The 24,516-nt window shown below is 51.9% G+C and overlaps 1 protein-coding gene and 1 long non-coding RNA gene across 4 annotated transcripts in view; one reads left to right on the top strand and one right to left on the bottom strand.

The window, feature by feature from the left end:
- Positions 1-6,938, bottom strand: part of RNF150 (ring finger protein 150) — a 241,742-nt gene extending 234,804 nt beyond the window's left edge. For both annotated transcript variants that reach the window (XR_005373859.1, XM_038564569.1), the window contains exon 1: positions 6,395-6,938. Coding sequence is in view for 1 of the 2 variants with exons in the window: in XM_038564569.1 (XP_038420497.1) it covers positions 6,395-6,926 (532 nt within the window). In the remaining variant the exon portion in view is untranslated. The remainder of the gene's footprint in view (positions 1-6,394) is intronic.
- On the top strand, positions 6,303-16,194 carry LOC119864426. Of its 2 annotated transcripts, none has more exons than XR_005373860.1 (3): positions 6,303-6,494; positions 8,333-8,719; positions 15,966-16,194. It is a non-coding gene; the product is annotated as an uncharacterized LOC119864426 (long non-coding RNA). The 2 variants fall into 2 exon arrangements; XR_005373861.1 differs by lacking the exon at positions 6,303-6,494 and adding an exon at positions 7,538-7,660.
- The last annotated feature ends 8,322 nt before the right edge of the window (positions 16,195-24,516 follow it).

Below are 24,516 nucleotides of genomic sequence, written 5' to 3'. Positions count from 1 at the left end.
GCAACGGTAGACTAGGAATCGAGCTTGCGGCCCCCAAGGCAGCACAACCCGTAGGGTAAAGGCTTAGCACCCGCCAGAGCAGGGGGCGCCAAGAGGCCTCCGGGTTTCTCCTCGGGCCGCGGGCAAGTCCTGAAATACAAGGCCGGGCCCTGGGCCCTGGGCCGATCCTGTGGGCCGCGGCTTCCCTCGCCTGGACGGCCGGGGCCCAGGTGCTGCGAGGCCTGCTGCGCCGCCGTCCAGAGTGCACGCAGTGGGCCACAGCGAGCCCTCTTCTAAGGAAGGAGACAAGCGTGTCGCTCCTTCGACGGCGACCAGTCGACAGCAGGCTCCATCCACCTCCGGGCCTAGGGGCGGCACCTGCACCGCCAGGGGACCCGAGCTGTCCCTGGCCCGCACCCGCCCCTGCAGCGCTGGGCTCCACGGTAACTCAGCCAGCGGCCGGTGCAGGCCCCCAAAGGCGCCTCCCCTCGCCCCCCTCGACCCGCACAGGGGCCGGGGAAAACCTCAGCCCGTGGGCCTTGGCTTTCATAATTGGAAGATTTTTCTCCATTAATCTTTCTCTCTTCTGTAGGACAACAAGTACAAGTACATGGGCTCAAAGTCCAGGAAGGACAAGCGACAGCTGGCAAGGAGAAAAGGAACAAAGCGAAAACCAGAAAAAGGAATCAAGAGTATGTGAGAGTAACTGTTGGCAGGGAGCTGCAGGCTAAAGCCACAGTGAAGACGCCCCCCTTCCACAGCCAGGATGGCCAAAGTCAAAACCAGAGCAAGTGACGGCCTGGGTGGCTCAGTGGGCTAGGCGTCTGCCTTCGGCTCAGGTCATGACCCCGGGGTCCTAGGATCGAGTCCTGCGTCCGGCTCCCTGCTCAGCGAGGAGGCTGCGGCTCTCTCTCCCTCTGCCCTTCCCCTGCTCACGCTCTCTCACAAAATCTAAAAAAATGTAACAAGCCTTGATGAGGACCTGGAGAAATGGAACCCCCGTACAGGGCTGGCGCGAGTGTGAAGTGATGTAGGTGCCTTGGACAAGGACTAGCACTTCCTCCAAAGGTTACAATAGGAACCAGAAATTCCACTTTTTAAAAAAACAAAGATTTGAGAGAGGTGCCTGGGGGGCTCAGTGGTTGAGCGTCTGCCTTCAGCCCAGGGTATGATCTTGGCCAAACTTTGGCCGACGTGGTTGTTGAAGGAGGGTGTCTTCATTGTAGCTTTAGTCTGCATCTCCCTGCAGCCTAAACGTGAACGTTCATGATGACAGCATTATTCATTAACAAAAAAAGTGGGATTTTCCTAGAGGCCCATTAATTGGGGAATAAATGAAGCATGGCATATATGTACAATAGCGTATTTGCAACAGAAAGGAACGTGGTACTGATACATGCCGTAGCACGGACAGACCTTGAAAACCTTATAAGTGAAAAAAGCCAGTCACACACAAGCACATATTACATGAATTCACCTACAGATTGTCCTCGATTTACCATGGCCTTACATTCCAATAAACCCACAAGTTAAAAATGCATTTAGGGGATCCCTGGGTGGCTTGGCGGTTTAGCGCCTGCCCTCAGCCCAGGGTGTGACCCCGGGGTCCTGGGATCGAGTCCCGCATAGGGCTCCCTGCATGGAGTCTCCTTCTCCCTCTGCCTGGGTCTCTGCCTCTCTCTGTGTGTCTCTCACGAATAAATAAATAAAATATTAAAAAAAAAAGAAAAGAAAATGCACTTAACATACCTAACCTATGAACACCATAACTCAGACTAGCCTTCCTTAAACACATTCAGAACTCTGAAGTCTACAGTTGGGCAAAATCAACACAAAGCCTATTTTATAGTAATGCGCTGAGTATCTCATGTAATTTACTGAATGCTGCCCTGCAACGAAAAAAAATGCAGAATGATTATATGGGTACAGAATGGTTGTAAGCATATGGCTTGTGTATCTTCCTGGTGGAGTGGCTGGGACCCTCAGCTGGCTGCCCCTGCCGGGCATTGTGGAGTCTCAAGCTGCATATTGGTAGCCCAGGAAAAAATTTAAAAAAAAAAATCAAAATCCCAAGTACAGTTTCTACCTAATGTATATCACTTTGACATCACCATAGAGTCAAACCATCGTAACTTGGGGACCATCTGTAAATGAAATGTCCAAAATAGGTAAACATGCAGAAAGCAGATTAGTCACTGCCTAGGCCTAGGGGGCTGGGGAGGGATAAGTAGTCACTGCTAATGCACACAGGGTTTCCTTGGGCGCTTAGAGGTGAGGTTGTACAACTCTCAGTATGGCAAAGGCCATGAAACTGCATACTTTAAACGTGTGAGCTGTAAACACAGATTCTCTCTCAGTAAAGCAGTCGTAGCTTTTAGATTTTTTAAAACTAGCTACAAAGAAAAACTACTAGTGAACTCCAGGAGAATCCGTGTCTTTGTTTTATTTTATTTTATTTTATTTTATTTTATTTTATTGTTGAATCTGTTTATTTATTTATCGAACCTAGTTATTTATTTATTTATTTATTGAACCTATTTATTTATTTATTTATTTATTTATTTATTATATCCATGTCTTTGTGAATGAGAAATCATCATTGCACAAGTGGCAGAAACCCAAAATCATTCAAGAAAAAAGGAATCACAAAGTCCATACGGAAAAGGGAAGGGGAATCATTTTCTATTTAACTTAATTTCAAGGCAGGGGGTGTATCGGGGTCACGTCACCCAAAACGCAGAGATATTACAGGACGGGTTGCATCGCTAAATTCTGACCTTCTCACCCGAAAGCTATCTGTTTCAGTTCCAAAAAAAAAAAGGATTTAGAGGAGAGGTGAGATTTAAGAACGAACAAGAAAAACACGCAAAGGTTGATGTCAGTTAGCTTTTTGGAGACTCCAAATTTAAAAGTTTACAAATGTAAGGATCCTCTGGTGTATTGCACACCACCTTCACAAAATAAGAATAAGGATTTGCATCTGAAACGGACACCATTTCCTAAGATGAATCTAGAAATAGGACTCAAATTTAACTAGAAAAAGTAGAACCTTCAAGTTCTGGAGCTGAGGGTAACACACAGACAGGCGGACCAGCGCTGGGACCTCAGTGTTTAAAAATCAGGAGTGGGCAGCCCAGGGGGCTCAGCGGTTTAGCGCCACCTTTAGCCTAGGCCGTGACCCCGGGGTTCTGGGATCGAGTCCCACGTCGGGCTGGGCTCCCTGCATGGAGCCTGCTTCTCCCTCTGCCTGTGTCTCTGCCTCTCTCTCTCTCTCTCTCTCTCTGTCTCTCATGAACAAATAAAATCTTTAAAAAAATATTCAGGAGAAATATTTAAGAGTAAAGTGAAGCGTTTGCCAGCCCACCCGGTCATGTGTCTCCTTACAATGAGACTTCAGCAGAAATCAGTGCAGTCCCCGACTAAAGTGAACGCAGCGTCCCGTAACATGGCCATATGTCACTATGATATGTCATACATACTGTGGAGGCTTCATGGCCCCTAGCAGATACAGTGTTAACACACTTTTGGAAAGAGAATAATAATAGAAAATTCCATTTACGTTTTTTAGCCTGTAACTTTCAGACTATCACCAAACCCTTTACTCCCACTGTGTCTTAAGCATCATCTGTATGGAAAACCAGCCTCCTGCCTTCTTTAAGAACAGGCAAGCCATTAATTGACCCCACGTGTTGGCAGTTCCGGAGAACCTTTTTCGACAGGAACAAACGATGCCCCTTTCTGTTCAGAGAAGCCAAGTCTAACATTTCATGCATATGCGCAGAGAAACATTTAAGGGATCCTGCAAATGAGCTAACAATCCGCTTGGTATTTACAGAACGGAAAGAACCTCTTTCAAGACCCCTCAAGTCAAAGTTTAGATATTAAGTGTTTATCTAAAGATACTTCCCATGACCTAAAGTGCTCTCCCATTGTCCTCCAAATCCTCGAATAACAAAGTTTAAGGGGTGTTCCTATGACTCAACCTTGGGGTACAATCTTTTCCAGCACAAAACTGTTAAGTTCAAGAAAATAGAACAAGCGCTCCTAAAAGCTGTATCATAGCTTTTCTACGCGAACTGCCTCTCCTTTTCATTAATTAAGGGGCTGTGTTATTCTGGCCTGTGCATGCAAAGCCCGGAGCTTTCCCCACTCCGCCTGTTTCTCTTAAGGTTGACAATTTCCTTGCAGAGGCCTCTGCCTTGTATCCTTCATTAACAGGTGATACAGCTCTCAGAAGGACAACTTGGCCCCAAGAACGCACCCCCCCACAACAACACAGCCTACGCTTGGTGTTCCCTTTCAGGAGCATAACTGTGTATTACAACCTAGCTTTTAAAGACAGTGACACTTTTGATTAGGCAACTCCAGTTAGAAAACGCATCTGTCATTTGTCCCCCTGCCCCCCTGGCGGGTGCCGCACCTCCACCCAGGAACCCCTCTGGGGCAGGAGGGCACATCACAAGGAGGCCAGTCTGCTGCTAAAAGTAGCTGCTTATGCTGACAAGCCGGCGGAGCACTTTTGTTTTTTGGTTCTTATCCGGGAAGCAGTGGCATGTGAGGCCTATGGCTGAATAAATAGGAGTCTCGGGCAGTAATGTACTCTAGCCCTGACACCCTTCAAGCATTCAAATAATAATAATAATAATAATAATAATAATAATAATAATAATAATAACACCCTTATTCTTTCTCCCCTGAAATCGCCCCATTCTCTCCACACAGAAGGCCTCTGCATACTTCATGATGCCCCAATCAGCAAGAGGCTCCCCCCACAATGTCCAAGTGGGCATGACTTTAGGGGCACCGCGCTCCTCTTGGCTGCGGGTAGGTGCCATCCTGCCCTCAGGCCCGCCTCCGCCAGCGACACGGAGCCCAGGACTCCGACCACCCCCGGTCAGGGCGCCCACCCCGCAGCCGGCTCCGCTCGTCCCCGCAGGGCTGCGGGCTGACCCGGGGCGCGGGGCGGGGGGGCAGGGGGCGACACGGCCGGTAACCCTGTGCGCCGCCCTGCCCGGGGCTGCCAGCGGGGAGCGCGACCCCGGCACACGCAGGTGCACCGCCTCCGGCTCCAGGCAGGTGCGCGCGGCTCAGCAGCTCGGACCGCGCGCGAGCCCGGACCCCGCCCCCCGACTGCACCTCCTGGACCCTCCAGGACGGGTCGGCGCAACCCCCCCTGAGCCCAGCAGCCCCCTCCGCTCCGGGACCCCCCAGCAGCCCTCTGCTCCGGGACCCCCCCTCAGCAGCCCTCTCTGCTCTGTCCCCCCCAGCAGCCCTCTCTGCTCTGTCCCCCCAGCATCCCTCTCTGCTTCGTCCCCCCAGCATCCCTCTCGGCTCCGTCCCCCCAGCAGCCCTCTCGGCTCGGTCCCCCCCAGCAGCCCTCTCTGCTCCGGGACCCCCAGCAGCTCTCTCCGCTCCATCCTCCCCCAGCAGCTCTCCCTGCTCTGTCCCCCCCAGCATCCCCTCTCCTCCATCCCCCCAGCACCCCTCTCTCCTCCATCCCCCTCAGCACCCCTTTCTGCTCCGTCCCCCCCAGCAGCCCTCTCTGCTCCGGGACCCCCAGCAGCCCTCTCTGCTCCGGAACCCCCAGCAGCTCTCTCCGCTCCATCCCCCCCAGCAGCTCTCCCAGCTCCGTCCCCCCCCAGCACCCCTCTCTTCCATCTCCCTCAGCACCCCTCTCTGCTCCGTCCCCACCCCAGCAGCCCTCTCTGCTCCGTCCCCCCCAGCAGCCCTCTCCGCTCCGTCCCCCCAGCACCCCTCTCCGCTCCATCCCCCCCAGCACCTCTCTCCTCCATCCCCCCCAGCACCCCTCTCCGCTCCGTCCCCCCAGCAGCCCTCTCCGCTCCGTCCCCCCAGCACCCCTCTCCGCTCCATCCCCCCCAGCACCCCTCTCCGCTCCGTCCCCCAAGCAGCCCTCTCTCCTCCGTCTCCCCAGCACCCCTCTCTCCTCCATCCCCCCCAGCACCCCTCTCTCCTCCATCCCCCCCAGCACCCCTCTCCGCTCCGTCCCCCCCAGCAGCCCTCTCTCCTCCGTCCCCCCAGCACCCCTCTCTCCTCCATCCGCCCCAGCACCCCTCTCTCCTCCATCCCCCCCAGCAGCCCTCTCCGCTCCGTCCCCCCAGCACCCCTCTCCGCTCCATCCCCCCCAGCACCCCTCTCCGCTCCGTCCCCCAAGCAGCCCTCTCTCCTCCGTCTCCCCAGCACCCCTCTCTCCTCCATCCGCCCCAGCACCCCTCTCTCCTCCATCCCCCCCAGCAGCCCTCTCCGCTCCGGGACCCCCGCCCCCAGGAACGCGGAGCAGCGGCACCTAACGGGTCCAGGGCACCGAGACGCGTGTCCCGCGCGGACTTGGGGGGCCCCGCGCGCGCCCCTCGTCCCCTCCGCTCCCCGCGTGGGCCGCGCTCCGCCGGGCGCCTACCTGCGTGGGACATGGTGACGGTGTCGTTGGTGCCGGAGCCCACGTTGAAGATGACCACGGCCGAGGCGTTCTGCAGGAAGGCGTTGCGGATCTTGTCCCGGTACGTGCAGTTGCCCTTGGGGATGAGGGCTATCCAGCTGCGGCCGCGGCCCGGGGCGGCGAACCTGGTGCCGGGGTCGCAGGCCAGGCGGTCGTGCGCGGCGCTGGCCATGACCACCTGGCCGCGGGCGTCCTGCTTGGGCGAGTGCTCCCCGTAGCGCCCGCACTCGGAGCGCTCGCTGCGCAGCTCGGGGCCGCCGCCGCCCGCCGCCCCGGACCCCGCCCCCGCCCCCGCCCCCGCCCCCGGCCCCGGCCCCGGCCCCGACGCCGGGTCGGGCGCGGGCTCGGCGTAGGTGATGTTCACGAAGGCGGTGTACCACTCCTCCTTCTCGGCCACCGTGAAGTCCAGGCACAGCAGATGCACGAAACAAAAGGAAAGCAGCCATGTTGAGAGGGCCAGGCTGCGGCACGCCTGCACCAGCGACCGGGCCATGGTCGCGCGCCGCGCCCCCGCCCGCCCGCCCGCCCGGCCTCCGCGCCCCGCCGCCGACCGGCCCGCGGCTCGCGTCCTCCGCCCCGCCCCTCCCCCTCCTGCCCCTCCCCCCGGCGCTCCTCCCCGCCCCTCCCCCGATGCTCCTCCCCCTGGTCCTCCTCCTGCTGCTCCTCCCCCTCCTCCCCCTCCTCCTCCTCGCGCTCCCGGGTTGCGAGCGCGGGTCAGCCCGGGCTGAGCCGAGCCGAGCTGCCCCGGAGCCGGGGGCGCGCGGGCGGGGGGCGCGCGGGGAACCGCGGAGGAGGCGAGCGGCCGGCGGGCGGGCTCCCGGGCGCGGCTCCCGCGGGCTGGCGGGGGCTCCGGGAGCGGGCGGCCGCCCCCAGGCCGGTGCCGCGCGGGGGTCCCGGCCGCCGGGCGCTCGGGGAGCGGGTCCCGCCGCGGCCGCGCGCCGTGGGCCCCTCGCCTGCCGTCGCCGGGCGGCCGCGCCGGGACGCACTTGGGGAGGCGGCCGGGGCCGGGGCAGGCGGAGGGAGCGGACCGAGAGGAGCGCGAGGTCCGTGCGTGTCCGTGTGTGTGAGCGTGTGTGTGTGTGTGTGTGCGATGTGTGCGCGCAAGGAGGAGCCTGGAGTGATGTCGAGGATCCTGGGCGCCGCTCGCCGCGCTCCCCCGGGCTCTCCTGCGGGGCGGCAGCGACCTCTGCCGGGTCCCGGGTCCCGACTCACCTCTGCGTGCACCAGGTGCGGGCGGGAGGGGAAGCGGCCCGACCTGGGCGCGCGGGCGACTCCCAGCGCCTCAGATGGAGCCGAGGGCGCGCGTGGCGGGCGCAGCCTCCCCCGGGCGGGAGGGACGCGCTGAGCTCCGACTGCAGGACGCGGGGCCCAGGCCGCGGCCCGTGGCTCCAGGGCCTCCCTGAGCGCACCCGGAGGTTCGGCGCTGAGCTCCGACTGCAGGACGAGGGCTGGCGCCAGGACGCGGCCGCTGGCTCCAGGGCCTCCCTGAGCGCACCCGGAGGTTCGGCGCTGAGCTCCAACTGCAGGACGAGGGCTCAGGTCGCGGCCAGTGGCTCCAGGGCCTTCCCCAGCGTACCCGAAGGGTCGGGGCTGAGCTCCGACTGCAGGACGCGGGATTCAGGCCGCGGCCAGCGGCCCCAGGGCCTTCCCGAGCGCACCTGCAGTGCCCAGGGCAGCGACGGCCCATCCAGGAGGGGGTCCCAGCAGCACGCGGGGTGGGGGGCACTCCAGCTGCTGGCCCGGCCACGGGAGTATGATCCACTGCACCTGAGCCACAGCACGGTCCGGGGCGGGGGGGGGTTGCTGCCCATGCTGGGCTGGGGGCCACTGCTTTCGGGTATTGGGTCCTGGCACTCCAAGAGGCTTGGAAGCAGACATGTGATGTTTGTTTCCTTCTAGAACGGATGTTTTCTCTATAAGAAAAGAAACCGAGTGAGCTGTTTTCTCACTGCGTTTATTCGGGTTGTCAAGCCTGGTGGTGTCAACAGGCAAGTGAGGTTTCTCTGCGTTTCCCTCTATAGGGTGTTCCCGGGTTGGAGACCGGTAGTGCAGCGCCCGCAGAACGGCCTTCTCCAACCTTCTCCAAGCCGACACAGCCCCTTAACCACTTAAATGCTTAGACGCTGCTGCCCTCCACACCAACGGATTCCTGGGCTTGAGAGAAGTGCCATGGAAGGGCTCGGAGAGAACTCGTGGGACGGTTCTTAATCACTCTCACCTGGCATTCTTTCAGAGGACCTGGGACTCAGTGCTGAAGACAAAAGGCCACATTTCCCTAAGATCTTAGTATGTTTACAGCTTTCTGTCACCCACAGCCTCCCCCACCCACCCACCCAGCACAGCTTCTCTTTTTCCAGCAGCCGCACAAACAGCTGGTGGCTGTTGGGGGGAGAACAAGGAGCCTCCGCTTTACCCGAATTAGAAGCAGGCGCAAGAAGAACTACTTAGGAGAGTTGGTCTCTATGGTTTTTGATGTGCTGGTTTTATGTTGTTTTCCTGACTTACTTATTTTAGAAAATAGGCTTCTAGGCAATCGGGACGGTGCTTTTTATATAGTACCTAGTGGTACAGGGAGGCAGCCGCGGAGCCTGCCTGGCTGCTGGTCCCCGAGCCACCAGAGATCTGAGGGAAGAGTCCATTGGCTGAAAACCCCCAGCTGGGCTCTGTACAGATGCCTTGGCAAACCAAGGTGGTTCCCCAAACCTCTCTGTCTCTTAGCCCTTTTTCTCCAGCCACAACACTTGGGGAATCTTTGTCCTTAAGAATGCATGACTGCCAGGGCCCCTGGTTAAGCAGCGACCTTCAGCTCGGGTCATGATCCCGGGGTCCTGGGATCCAGCGTTGGGCTCCCTGCTCCACAGGGAGTCTGCTTGTCCCTCTCCCTCTGCCCCTACCTCCACTCATGCGCGCGCTCTCTCTCTCTCTCTCTCTCTCAAGTAAATCAAATATTTGGAAAGAAAAGAATACATGACTACTGCTTATCCTTTTTTTCTCTTAGAAAAGTAGGAAGCTAACGAAGCAACAGGGTCAAGGAGCAGCATCTCAGCTGGGAAGTAGATTAATTACAGGGACATTAGGCAAATAAGTAAAATACTGAAGGGAATGGGAGCCGTGTTTCTTAGTGTTGGAAAAAATGTACAAATATGGAAAGAAAGAGAGTTCTGAAGAACCTGAGATGTTGGATTAGTTTAGAAATGGGTGTGAAATCACATATATACCATAAATCTTTTCATTCAGAGGCTAGAGGCAATGGATCCCTCAAGTGGCCAGAAGGCCTTGGTTTCTAAGTACCATCTTCCAGTGAAAGGAACCAGGGTGCGGGCTGGGAAAACCCCAGTAAGCCCGGAACCTCTTATGCGGCAGTGCTCACAGCACGATGGACAACATGCCCAAAGGACCTTGAGCCAGCTGGATGGAGCTCCCAGCGGCTGAATCTGGAACAATCTGAGTGTCAAAATAAATAATGATAGTAACTTATTACAACCTGTTGGATAAAACGGGAATCCACGAATCTGTGCTAATATAAATGAATAAATAAATAATGATAGAATGGATAAATGGAGGAGAAGGGACAGCTCCCCTTATCGCAGAATTCAAACGAATAAGATCAATAAAAATAGTCCCGATTCAGCAGCGCGATTGAGTCACTCAGGAGTCCTCTGCGGGTGCTAAGGCGGGTGGCCAGTACCGCAGACACTAGCCTGGTCCTGAAGCACCTCCTGGAGATTACTTCTTGATTCCAAGGAGGGAACGGTGAGCTTCTCGGAGAGAACGCTGGAGGACGCCCCTGGGCCAGATGAACGAGGGGAGCATCAGCAGCAGGTGCAGCGAACCACGTCCTGTGCCTCGAGGCAAGAGCGCAGCGTCATTTGTCGCCACGGGGCGCCTGGCCTGAATCTGGACATGGGGGCACGCGGGGTGGACCCAGGGTGAGAGGCAGCCTGCAGGAGCACAGGCTGGAACATGTAGAAGAACTCTTAAGCTCCGGAGACACAGAAAGACAGACGAACTAATCAATCCCAATCGAAAGAGACTTGAGAGACAGGACAACTAAACGCAACAAATGATCCTAGATTAGCTCCTGCGAATAATAAACTACTCCTGATAAATAAGAAAATAATGAATAGAAAGGAATTGGCAAAAGTCGAATGCATTCAGTGGATTGGGTGGTAGTGCCTCCCGGTGCCGATGACCTGACTTGGACACGCGCGTTGTGGCTGTGAGAAGACGGTCTCCGCGGGAGGACGCGCCCTCCGAGGACCGAGGAGCAGCGAGGCCGTGGTCTGTCTGCAGTTTGCTCTTACGCAGTTCAAAAGGAAAAAAAGGGGGGATGGTAACCTGTCTGTGAGGTCTTGTTTTCCAGTAGCTGCTATTGCAGAGAAGCTGGAACCTAATTTTCAATAAAAAATCAAAAGTCCACGTGGTGGGGGGCAGTGGTTGGGAAACCCACTTCAGCTTCATGCTAACGACGCCCTCCTCTCCAGGGCATCACCTGACCCGCTGAGCTGGCCGCCCGCCAGGGAGGAAGACAGGTGAGGCTGCTGCTCTCGCGGAGTTCACGCTCTGTGCTGGAAGAAACCCATTCTGTTAAGTTGTAGATTATGGGGCACCTGGGGGGCTCGGGCAGTTCAGCACCTGCCTTCGGCCCAGGTCAGGTTGTGACCCCAGGGTCCTGGAGTCATCAGGCTCCCTGCTCGGCGGGGGTCCGTGACTCCCTCTCCCTCTGCCCTTCTCCTCCTTGCGCACTCGCTCACTCTCTCTCTGGCTTGGGCTCTCTCTCAAATAAATAAAATATCAAAAAAATAAAATTTAGATTATAGGTAATTAGGTAATGACAAGTGCGAGGAAGAAAATGCCAGAGTCAAAACAGGCTGAGCTATTTCCTATAAGGTGTTATTTCACATCAGGCTCAGCAGCTCTGACACCGTGATCTCTGAGCACAACCGTCGCAGGAAGGGACCCGTGGTTGTGCCAGGAGGAGGGAGGCATGAACACCAGGCCTCGAGGCGCAGTTGTACTTCATGGGCTCAAAGGAGAGCAAGGAAACCACGGGAGGTTGGAGAGGAGCAGGACACAGAGAAACAGGGGAGGCCAGACAGCCGGGCAGCCCGTCCTACGGAGCCTCGGAGTCCGAGCCAAGGACACCTTGGGTTCTATGCTGAGTGGGGGGAAGAGCCTCTGGCGGGTTCTGAGCAGGGACGTGGCATAACGTGACGGGTCTATCCTGGCTGGATCGGCGCAGGCAAAGAAGCACGGAGAACAAGCGGGAGCTAGGGCCGTAATTCAGCAAGCTGAGGACGGTGAACAAGGGGAGAAGTGATCGGATCCCCAATATATTTTGCAGATGGAATAAACAATATTCTCTAGTGCATTTGAAATGCAGAATGACGCGGCGTCTGGGCGGCTCGGGCGATTCAGCGCCTGACTCTTGATTTCAGCTCAGGTCACCATCTGGGGGCACGGGATGGAGCCCCGCTTCGGGCTGTGCATTCGCTGGGCAGTCCGCTTGGGATCTTCTCTCTCTCTCTCCCTCTGCACCTGCCCCCCTCAAATAAATACATCATAAAAAAATAGAAATAAAAAAATAAAATAAACGTGGTATGAAAAAAAAAAAAAAGATTTCAGAAGGACTCTACAGGTGGAAGCCAGAGCAACTGGCCAATTGGAGTTGCCATTTTCTGCGATGAGAAGAGCTGTCAGAGGAAGTGGTTGAGGCCAGAATCAAGAGCTTTGAACAGGAGGTTCGGGGTACCGGGAGGCCTCCAAATGGCAATTTCAGGTGGTTTGCTTCAGCTTAGAATCCCGGAAGGAAGACTGGATCCAGGCGCACGAGCCGTTCTCAAGTTCTTGACACGAGCAGGATGGCTACGCTGCTTTTCCAAAGGTTGGCCTCACGTGATCTTCCAGGCCCAGAGTCAAGCGAGCTCCCCAAGTCTTGAAACGTCACCAGAAGATGCTTCGCGGTGAGTCCCAACCAGCAGGGGGGCCTCTGCCCACGAGCCGCGCCGCCCAGGTCGAGGGGGACATCCGGGGTCAGGAGGGGCACGGCTGGCTTTCATCAAGGGTACGGGCACATCGAACTTAAATGCGTGTCCGAGTCAGAGTCAGTGGAGAGTGGCCTGACCCGTTCCTCCACGTGTCAGCAGGTAGGACGTCCCTTAGGAGCTCTCAGCCTTGCGTGCTGTCCTTCACGTGCCCTGCAAGTTCACAAGGAGCTCCACCCTAGACCTCGGGAAAGCGTTTCTCTACCCCTGGCCTGGGCCCCAAACTCACAATTCCCAGATTAAGAGTCTCATGCCCTCCGAGCCAGCCGCGAGCCCTGCAATTGTAGACTTTTTAAAAAGGAATTTAAACATTTGAAAATACAATTCCTCCTACATGAACATATTTTCGTGATTTAACAAAGTTTAATGTGGGGAAGTTTCTTTTTTTTATATATATATATTTTGTTTATTTATTCCTGAGAGACCCAGAGAGAGAGGCAGAGACACAGGCAGAGGGAGAAGCAGGCTCCCTGCAGGGACCGGATGTGGGACTCGATCCTGGGACCCTGGGGTCACATCCTAGGCCCAAGGCAGATGCTCCACCACAGACCCTCCCCCCCGGGGCGTCCCACAATTTTCTCTTTAAAAGTGGAGTGGTGGGCAGCCCCGGTGGCCCAATGGTTTAGCACCGTCTTCAGCCCAAGGTGTGATTCTGGGGTCCCGGGATCGAGTCCCACATTGGGCTCCCTGCATGGAGCCTGCTTCTCCCTCTGCCTGTGTCTCTGCATCTCTCTGCCTGTCACAAATAAATAAATAAATAAAATCTTTAAAAAATAAATAAATAAAAGTGGAGTGGTTACACCTCCTGTCAAGATTGTTAGAAGATTCTAAAGGCAATGAATATTGGCCCATGGGAGAGTGAGAGAGACTCCGAGGACAGGTCAGGACAAGAGGGATAGGAGGGAACAGAATCTAGAAATTCTAGTATCCAGAAAACTTTAAAGAAAGGCATTGTACTCATTGAGGTCTATGCCGTCACCCGCGTGCCTTAGTTCCGTGCGGGAGGCTAAGACGAATGGGACTGGGGAGCTCATTCCAGGAGTTCACAGTCTGGTGTTGGGGACAGACATCATCCAAGGGGATTGTGAAGGTAGAAAGTGGTAGCTTTGGGGCAGCTCGGGTGGCTCAGTGATTTAGCACCTGCCTTCAGCCCAGGGCGTGACCCCGGGGTCCCGGGATCGAATCCCACGTCAGGCTCCCCTCATGGAGCCTGCTTCTCCCTCTGCCTGGGTCTCTGCCTCCCTCTGTGTCTCTCATGAATAAATAGATAAAATCTTTTTTTATTTATTTAAGTGGTAGCTCTTAACACAGATATATAAGAAGAATTCAGTGAGCAAAAAAAAAATTAAAAAAAAACCCCATCTTCATAGAAATGACAAAACACAGGGGAGCTTGAATCAGGTTGATTGTGTGCACATTTAGCAGGGCCGAGTTTCCCGGGCCGGGGGGCGTCGCGGGTGCAGGCAGGATGCCCCCCTTCTGCTTATGTTTCAAAAATCTGCTAAAATGATGACGTGGGAAGTGTCTGTGAGCGGCCTTAGGTGCCTCTGTAACTAGCTGTACCCAACAGTCGCAGCTTCATCTTAGAGAGAGGGGCTGGGGGGTGGGGGACAGGGCGACAGGGGGGCCAAGCAGGCACCACGCCTGGCAGGGGCCGACCTGGGACTTCGTCCCGCGACCCCGAGGTCATGACCTGAGCCAACATCCAGTCCAGATGTGTAACCCATGGAGCCACCCAGCGCCCCAGGAGCCGCAACCCTCGAGCACTTACACATATTTAGGTGCCGTCTTCTGAGCGCGTCTCACAGGGGTCGCTTAACGCTGGGGCCCTAGGACGGGGTGTCGCTGGTCCCGTCCACACAGGAGGACACCAGGACTCGGGGTGCCCCGGGCTCGTTTCTTTGTTCAGTCCAGGGGGGCTGGTGTCACCTTTACCCCCAACGCACCAGCCCGCGTGGCTGCCCTGCTCTCCTGACACCCAGCACCAGCCGTGCGGCCAACAGGGAACTCCTCTCCTAGCTCGTCCTTTGCTCTTCGCTTCTTCTGTGCGTCTTGCTTATTTTTCTGCGGCTCCCGTGAGAACGGGAGGAAGGCGACGGAGGAAGGAGAAGACGGAGAGGAGAGGAAGGAGAAAGGGAGGCGAGGAGGAGGGGAGAGAGGAGTAGGTACGTGCGGAGGCGGCGGAGCCGAAGAAGAACGGCGGGGGGCCGGCGCGGCGGGAGGCCGGAGAGGACGACGACGACGGCAGGATGCCGGGCAGCGGAGGAGGAGGGAGGCGCAGACGGCGGATGACGGAAGAGAATGGGAGGCAGGCAAGGCAGGACGTGAAGACAAGACGGAACAGGGGACGAAGGGAGGGAGAACGGTGGAGGCGGACGCGGCGTCCGAAGAAGAGGAGGAGGCGGGCGGGTGGAGGAGAAGGCGAGGGGGAGACAGACGGAGTGCAGGAGACGCCGTACGAAGAAGGGACGACTAAGAACGGAGGGGAGGGGCGGATGAGGATGGCAGGCGAGGCGGTGCGAGGAGGCGTAGCATCGCCGCCGACGATCAAAGAAGGAGAGTGAAGTGAGGAGGAGCGGAAGTGAGCTCACATACTAGCGGCTGCCGATGCAGGCCGGCTTAGCCTCCTTTGCTTCTGCTTTTGCCGTACCGTACGGCAGCCTGTCGCTTACGCCGTCCGTCTCGTATTTGTCTTTCTTCTTCTTCTTCTTCTTTTTCTTCTCCTTCTTCTTCTTCTTCTTCTTCTTCTTCTTCTTCTTCTTCTTCTTCTTCTTCTTCTTCTTCTTCTTCTTCGTATTTATTTATTTATTCGTTTTGGAGTGAGAGAGACCATGCTAGCATGGGGAGGAGCAGAGGGAGAGGGGCTAGCAGACCCATACTGGGAGGCCCACCTCCCCACTCTGACCCCAGCACCTGTGCCCAGCCGCCCGGATGCCCCCCGCCATCCCACCCTCACCCCCAACTTCTCCTGCAAGCGCCACAGGTGGAAACGGAAGGTTTTAGATGGTTTCCTTAGAGAGTGCACAGAAAACTAACGATATTCCTTTCTTGGCTCCTTGTTCTCTTGCCAATTTCTCAAATTTTAGAACAACAGCATACTTTGCTAAAAATCACCTTTTTTCTTTTTTGCTCCAACTTTGAATGATCAAATGAGTGCCTCTTATTTCAGCCTTTGATATGGTTTTGATGTGTAATTTGGGCTTCTTTACCCTTCTCATTAACCAGAACCTTTCCAAACAGTTTTATGGCAAGAAACTTTTTGAGTGACTAGAAAGGGAAGATCAGCCGAGAAAAATTCACTCGGGACTTGAGCCAAAACCAACAGAAAACTTTTCACCCCAATACATCTGTTTCTTTTTCTTTTTTTCATATTATTTTGTCACGTGGTTATTCGTTTGTTGTTGTTGTTGTTATTGTTGTTCTAAGCGATTATGTTTCACTGACATTTTTAAAAACTGGTTGCTTTCTTTTTTTCTGTGCTTTTAAAGATCATCTTAGCCTCTTTCACCAGAAAGCTGGGATGTGAGAATGTATCTCCAGGCCAAGACACTCAGAGGATTGCCTGCTGACTGATTGTAACAGCCGTTAGACACAAGCAGCTTTCAACTACACTTTGTCAGAATTATCGAAGGGGCGAGAATCCAGGCCCTTTCCCATCCTTGCCATTGGGCCGCCATTTGGAAGGACGCTTTTATGAATAGTTTCCCTTTCACGATGGAGCCCATTGCCACGGCGGGGGGGGGGGGGGGGGGGGGGGGCCGCAAGTGAACAGCAATCAGCACAATTGAGGGCCTGGAGGGCACAGGTGTCAGCGTCTTAATCCCTGCCCGGAGCCTAATTTGCTATTCAGGTCAAGACTGCAGGGTGACTAATCACTCATTTGGGCATACTTTCCTTTTGATACTAATGTCTAAACATCCACTGAGCTGTAGTCACACAGGCCCGTCCCAAGACAACGGCATTAATGTATTTCCACTGATTGGTTCTCTCGCCACATAGCAAGGTCACTGGGGCAGGACAAGGGATTGAAAATAACATTCGTGTATTTCGCCCCATAAGCCAGGCCCTGTGCTAGTTGTCGTATGAGTTATCCAGGCTGGATTCTCGCCACAGTGCTACTGGTGACCAACGTGAGGGCGGAGACAGCCCCATCCAAGTCTCTTTTGTCTTTTGTAAAATGGGGGTGTCGAAACTGATGACTTCTACAGACCTCTGCAACTCTCACCTGCTGTGGATTTCGTGATTCTCTTAATCAGGTCACCTACAACCATGTGTTTCCTTTCCTGTTATACGGATGCTTCACTCTGTTAAGGTCTCCAAGTGGACCTCAAGAACTTACTTGGAATTTCTAGCTGCTCAATACTCTTGATGGAAAAACAGAATCTCCTGTCTTTGGAAATGCTTTCTTCTTTGAGTAGGATGGAATTAAACTTTGAGGAAGGTGCCCCCCGGCACGGCCAGTCAGTTCATCCCATTCACATGGAGAGCTGTGGAGTGACAGGAGTCAAGAAGAATTCCCACTCATATCTGTTATAATCATTTATTATCAAGGATCTCACTAAACTTAGCACTCGGGAGCAGTAATTAAGATATTCTTCTGCTGGTGGCACTTTTCTTTCCACCGCTTTTAATTGTTTTAGTTTTCTCTTTTAATTGGCTTACTTTCTAGTAGATTTGATTTCATGAATCTACACCCATTGTTTTTCTGAAATAGGCACTGGCCTAATTACTTCTCTCAAGTGCTAAGTTTAGTCAAAATGTCCTAATAGGGCAGGAAATAAAAGGAAACATTGGATTAAGTATTTTTTGTTTGTTTGATGAAAGAATAAAGATAATTTGTCCTTAGATGCAAAGTGATATTAACTGTTACTGCTATAACTTACTATTACTTCTGCTGTTACTTCTTTTTTATTTTATTTTATTTTTTTCTGCTGTTACTTCTGCTTATGAGGCATTAAACGAGGATCCTAACGGTGTAATGAACTACAGTGGGAACTATTCCTGTGCTATTAAAGCGAATAGTTGGCAAGGACCCACTACTAGATGGAAAATAAAAATACACACTCATACACATATACATATGTGTGTTTGTTTTGTGCATATCTAACTTTCTCGACAACTCTAGGAGTGATCTTGGGGATTTTTAAAAATCTAAATTCAGATTTAGAAATGTGATCCTACCTGGTAAGAGTGTAAAATTTTCAGATTTTCTTTTTTTTTTTTTTTTTTTTTTAAATTTTCAGATTTTCAGATTTTGACTGACTTTAATTTTAAATTCTCAATTCACACCCCAGATTTATTGGTGATAATAGTTGCAGGAAAGAGGACATTCACATCACCTCATTTCGGTCCAGATTTCAAACTCTGGAGTAAATCAATATTCTCAATCCTGGCTACACATTGGAATCACCTAGGGAGGTGTTTTGGTTTGGTTTGGTTTTTGTATAATAGCTGTGGAGATTTGGATTCAGTTGACCTGACGTGGGGTTGTTTAAAAGCAACCCAGGCTGAGAGCCATGAATAATTTAGATAATTAAAAAAAAAAAAAAAGCACTTAAAGTAATAATGGGTAATAACCGTTATACCTCAACTCCCACACTGGTCAGTGTTCATAACCAGCTAAATAATTTCTTAACCTTTACCTAAAAGAGGTGTATTATATCAGTTTTTAAACAGCAAATAAAACTATATAGAATTTAAATAGTTTACACGATTCTATTAAGGTGATGAAAAGAAAATAAGCACTGGCCTATAAAGCAATAAATACAAATTGAGTTAGAAAACTTTTCATTTAAAAGGAGTAAGATGAAACTAATAAAAATATGCAAAGTGTAGACTATTATGAAGCCTAGCTTACTAAGAGGCAGGCAATAAAGAAACATAAAGCCATCACAAAGACAATTTTAAAATAAGGGAACTCAACAGACTATATGGCTAAAATATACATGGATCATTTCCGGTTAATAGGAGTGTGTGTGTGTATGTGTGTGCATGTGTGTTCTTATGAATAGTACAGTTGACCATTTATCACAGAAGAACTGTGAATTGGCCAATGATTTACAACCTATTTCAACTCCGGCGTTTTTGGCCTGGCCACACTAAATTGAGTAATCTTTAAAACCGGGTATTACCAGAAGAAAAGGAAAATCTCATTATCTAGTATATAGACAGAAAAAAAGAAGATAAAAAATCATATCTCTTCACCTAATACTGAGTCTGTCATGGATCAAAGCCTATTTGGATGACGGAATATCATGCAAGATCCAATGCTCAGGTTCTTCCATGGTTCAAGTTCCCAACTTTCCTATCTTGTGGAGATTCTGAGGAGTCAGGTTGTGTCTCAGGGTATCACTGTGTCAGGACAGGTGTAGCAGCCACCGTCAGTTGCCTGGATGTGTGCCTGGGGGTGAGGCATTTTTGGTGTCCTGCTGCCTCCCACCTACTGCTCATTGGGACATAACCCGCCTCCTGCTGGTCCCTTTTCCTGATACCTCGGAAAGAAGAACTTAACTTTACTGGTTCGATCTTTCTAGGACTCAGGAAGAGGACATGTGATCTAACCAACAATTGGATGTCCTACTTTGTATTACTTAGGGGTGCACGTTCGGTGAGTCACAAACAGGGTTGGCCCACTTGACTGAGTCAAAACACTTTTTTAAATTCACATCACATCACGGATCTCAGTGATAGAGCCTTTGACCCTATTTTTCTGGGGGGGGGAAAACATCTGCAGGTGAAATATTCCTTGTGGAGATGCCTTCTTCGACATTTTTTATTCCAACCCCATTATTTTATATCAGGAAAGAATAATAGTTTGCTTAATTTAAAAAATGTTCACTGTGTTATTCAGAGAACTTTAATTTCGTTGTTTAGGAAAAGGGGGGCAGCCCCAGTGGCTCAGCGGTTTAGCGCCGCCTTCAGTCCAGGGCGTGATCCTGGAGACCCGGGATCGAGTCCCACGTCGGGCTCCCTGCATGGAGCCTGCTCCTCCCTCTGCCTGGGTCTCTGCCTCTCTCTCTCTCTCTCTCTGTCTCTCATGAATAAATAAATAAAATATTTTAAAAAAAATATTCCGACAGGTGGAGGCAATATGTTGGCTTTATTATTGGTAAAAACTCTGGAGAATGTGACTGTATTTGTTACGATAAGCAATGCTGTTTTGTCAACAAACCAACCTTAAAATCTTAGTGGCTTAATACAGCAAAGGTTGGTTTCTTGCTCACATGGAATCCTTCCCATTTGGTCGGTGCCCTTCCATGTGGTCATTCAGTGATCTCCCATGATGTGGTGCAGCATCCCCTGGGGTCTTGGAGTATGTTTCTGAAGACTCTCTACAGCCAACAGGCCAGGTCGAGAGAGTGTGAAGGACTGCATGGGAGGTTTCTAGGAGTCAGGGCCAGCATCGGCACACGTCAGGTCAGCTCATATTCGGTTGCCTTCGTCACGTGGCCTGACCTAACACGAAGGAAGCCGGGCGAGTTGGGAATTTAGTCTACCTCCAAGAAGCAGAGGAGATGGATTTCGGTGGAAACCTGGCGGTCTTGGCCAACATAATGAGACGTCAGCCAAGTGGGCCTGCTGATACTCCTCCCCGAGTTGGGACAGCAGAGCATCGCTGCAGGGAGCCCCTACCTCTCCGAGACCAGGCCCAGCGCAGCCTGGCAGGCAGGCCCACCCCAGAGGGGGACGAAAGGGCTGATGGGCGCTGTGAATGTTTTCTTCCCACCTCATCCGGAGGAAGGGCGAAGAGTCCAGAATGCTAGTCCAAGAAGATTGTGCCCCTCGGGCCTAGTCTCGTCTCCACCCTGGCCTCCCCGACCTGGCTGCCGGAGGAGTCCTGGGGGAACAGGAGAAGGTGGGTCAGCCCTTTGCTCAGGGCCTCCAGCGGGAGGGGAAATGGGAAGTTTGCAGGATGGCCCACTCGGCCCTCCAGGAACTGCCCCCCAGCTCCCCCGGCCCCCCACCTCGGTCCCTGTGGTGCCCTGGCCCATTTGCTGCTCCAGCCTCCTTGCTGGCCCCCGAGGATGGGGCTCACCTCGGGGGCTCCCCACTGGCTGTCCCCTGGGAGAGCCATCCTCCCGCATGTCCTGTGGCCGCCCCCAAATCTCTGCTGGCTTCCTGGCTCCTGTCACATTACCAACTTCCTTCCTTTCCTCCTTCTCCCCCGCAGCTGTCCCCACTCCATGTGGTGTATTGTCTTTCCCTCCCTCCCCCCCACCCCCAGAATTTGCATCTGAGGAGGGCAGGGATGTTCGTCTCCACTGCTGGAAGCCAGGGGCCTGGATGCGGTGCTGGGATGTAGAAACAGTCCCTAAACAATTTGGGAATCAACGAATGGCTCAGGCACATTAAAGGACTTTTCGTTTCTTACAGTTGTTAACTGTAAGGATAACTCAAAATATACCCAGTTTCACATTTTAACTTATTCAAGCAATGTTATTATAGAAGTAATTTAACTCTCAACTCTTTGAAATGCACGCTTCCAACCAGGTTAATAAGAATCTGGAAGAATCAGATTATTAATTAATCAGAGTTGCAGTAATAGTTGAATTAGGAGGAAACTTAGCTGTTATTCAATCTGCCATTTTACCTTCAAGGAGAACAATCCAGCATTATCAGAGGGTTTTGTTTGTTTGTTTGTTTGTTTGTTTGTTTTAAGTTTTTCTGTGGCTCCTTGTCTGCCAAGTTTTCAGGATTTTTATGGGCAGGGAAATGATTTTTTTTGATCCTTATAACATTTGTGTTTACAAATCATTTGAAATTCCCCGAGGATGGCAATGTGTTGCTGTGATAAAATGAAATTCTTCACAGAAAATTTCCTTATTATACCAGCTTCACATTTTGTTCAGAAATGAAAATCTGTTCTAATGGATTTAACCGATAGAGATTATCGGGAAATACTTAATTCTTGGGGAAAAAAGCATGATGTCACTTTGCCATGTATTCTTTTACAAATCTTTCATTTATGTCCAAAGAAATATGTAGTTTCGTAACAGTGATAGAATTGTCATTTTTTTTAAAAAAGATTATTTATTTATTTATTCAGAGAGAGAGAGAGAGGCAGAGACCCAGACAGAGGGAGAAGCAGGCTCCATGCAAGGAGCCTGACGTGGGACTCGAACCCGGGTCTTCAGGATCACAACCTGGGCTGCAGGCGGCCCTAAACCGCTGCACCACCCAGGCTGCCTTGGAATTGTCATTTACTCAATTTTAACAGTGGCTTTCACATGATCTATTAATCCCTCTCAAACAATTTGTGAAGTGCTGCTATGGATCCTTAGAAGTGCATGAAGGTTTGAACTGGGAAGTTTGATCAGAGAATTCTATTATACCACAGGGCCTCTCCAGGGGGTAGCACATGCCAGGATGAAATCCCCTTAGGGATTCAGTTCTATTGCCTGTGTCACTCGAGGGGGGTTCAACACCCACACTGTGAAATTTTGTCTAGTTATATGAAAACACGAGAATTCTTTTTCGAAGTCGTTAAGTTTTAAGATGACCAGAGCTAAGTAATCAGTCTTTGAGAGGAACAGCCTGCCCTCTCGAAGAAATGAATACGAAATATTTGAATATTATTTTAGTCTGTGACACACCTGGTATGTTAATATATAAACACCTCGCAAATCACATAGTGCCATCCTTTTATTTGGGTGTGGATTTTTTTTCTATTTCCTTTGTTGTTTACATGTGCAAAAAAAATGGTGAAATATATTCGCAGGAAGCGTTGCCCTCTATTTTGCAGAAGTAGATAATGGATCTCGCTGTGGGTTATGTAATAAGGTCTTCCCAAATCTTCTGTTTGCTTCATCCTTATTCTTAGGACCAACTCTCAATGTCATTCTGCCCAACAAGATATTTGAGACACGTTAGTTAACCACTTCTGGGGGATAAAAGAGGGAGGTTCAACCAATATTTTCATTGTCAGGATAAACTTCACTTCACGCCGTACGTACATGTAATATCTCGTGATGAGAAGCACTTCAAATTAACCTGTGAAAACAAAACGATTCTAGGCTGTGTTTTTGAATAACCAAAAGCATGTCCCCGGGAATCATTCACAACATCTTAATTATACACTTTGCTTACAATATACATGATTATATTCTTCTTTTCCCTGCCTTAAGCTGAGAAGGGTTTTTAATTCTTACAAGTGCTGGGGTGTACTGTCATTAAAAATGTCAGAGCACTGTCTGGAGAAGTTGGTGGGGACGGGGAATTAATGCAGGTTATGGGCTGAGTTGTGCCCCTAAATTCATCTGTTGGAGTTCTAATTTCCAGTACCTAAGAAGGTGACTATGTTTACAGAAAGGGTCTTTTTTTTTTTTCCTTTTTCCTTGAGAGAGAGAGAGAGAGAAGCGGGGGGTGGGGAAAGGGGCAGAGGGAGAGAGAGAACCTTAAGCAGATGGCACACTGAGTGTGGAGCCCGTCATGGGGCTTGATCTCAACCCTGAGATCATGACCTGAGCTGAAATCAAGTCAGATGCTTAACCGACTGAGCCTCCCAGGTGCCCCTAGAGAAGGGTCTTACAAGAGGTAATTCAGTTAAGTTTAGGTCATTAGGTAGGCCCTAATCCAACAGACTGGTGTACTTAGAAGAAGAGGAACTTTGGACACAGACACGTACAGAGGGAGGACCATGTAAAAACACAGGAAGACGATGATCATCCATGGGGCCCCCGGGGTGCTCAGTGGTTGGGCGTCTGCCTTCGGCTCAGGGCGTGACCCCGACGTCCTGGGATCGAGTCCCGCATCTGGCTCCCTGCAGGGAGCCTGCTTCTCCCTCTGCCTGTGTCTTTCAATCTCTCTGTGTCTCTCATGAATAAATAAATAAGATCTTAAAAAAAAAAAAGAAGATTGATCATCCAAAAACCAAGGAGTCCTCAGAAGAAACCACCACTGCTGACACCTCGATCTTGGAGTTCTAGACCCCAGAACTGTGAGAAGGTAACTTCTATTGTTGCAAGCCACGCAGTCTCTGGTACTTTTCTCTGGCAGCTTCGACAAACTAATGCATAATCAAGCAATAAAGGGAAAACATCCTGAACATTGGCCTATCCAAATAAAAAGAAGATAGTGGTATCGTAGATTAAGAATAGGGCTGTTGGATCTCCATTACCTATGTTTCTATTTGTTTCCCAAATGGATTGTGATGTTGCTTGGAGCAGAGATGTTGTCTAATTCGCCTTTGAACCCCCTGCTTTCTGCACGGTAGCAAGTGCTCCTAGAGCCCTAATGAATAGATCAATAGTTAATCGGGGGGAGGTGTGCAGAAATGACACTCGGTGTGCACGTGTAGTGTGATGTAGGGTTAAGACAGCAGGCTCTGGAGTGGGATTGCCTGAGGTTGAATCTCAGGTCTGCCACGTATCAGTCATCTGCTCTTGGGCAAGTTTCTTGATCCCTCTCTGCCTGTTTCCTTGTGAGAATAACAGAGATCGTCATGAGACCTGCCTCATCAGGTTGCTGTAGCAAATGAGTACAGGTATGTGAGGGCACCTAGAGTGGTTCCGGGCATAGAAAAGGCACCCAGGGAGTCTCTGCTATTAAATTAGTTATTTCAAGGATGTCCAGAGAGTTTGTGACTGACGTACAGCAGGATCCAGGTCTGGTGATAGTGCTATCAGTTCTTTGGCCAAATGCCAACTCCTGTCCTTCCCAGTAAGCAGCCAAATCCTCCCCACTCCGAGAGGAACTGGCTTTCATGAAGCTAAAGAGGAAGCTTGCAGCCTGCATAATAAAGAGCAAGGTCATCCTGCCCTTCCTCCGCCTGCCTGTAGCCCAACACTGCGCTGTTAGGAGGGATGCTAAGCAAGCAGTTCTCTCCGCTTACTGGCAATGACTGTCCAGATCAGGAGGCTAAATGTTGGTGGGACTGGGGAGGGGTTGAGAGGAGCCAGAGAACGCACTTACTTACAAGTAGGTGAAGGCCGAAATCTCTGCCTTGCTTGACGTCCTTGCGATCCTGGTACATATCTGGAGAGCTGGGGTACGGCGGTGGGGCGGTGGCGGAGACTTAGGCAGTGGCACTTAAAATGCAGA

The sequence above is a fragment of the Canis lupus genome, chromosome 19, assembly GCF_011100685.1.
Source record: "Canis lupus familiaris isolate Mischka breed German Shepherd chromosome 19, alternate assembly UU_Cfam_GSD_1.0, whole genome shotgun sequence".
NCBI classification, from domain to species: Eukaryota; Metazoa; Chordata; class Mammalia; order Carnivora; family Canidae; genus Canis; species Canis lupus.
Note: the sequence above shows the minus strand (reverse complement) of the source record. Positions and strands in the feature narration are given on the sequence as shown.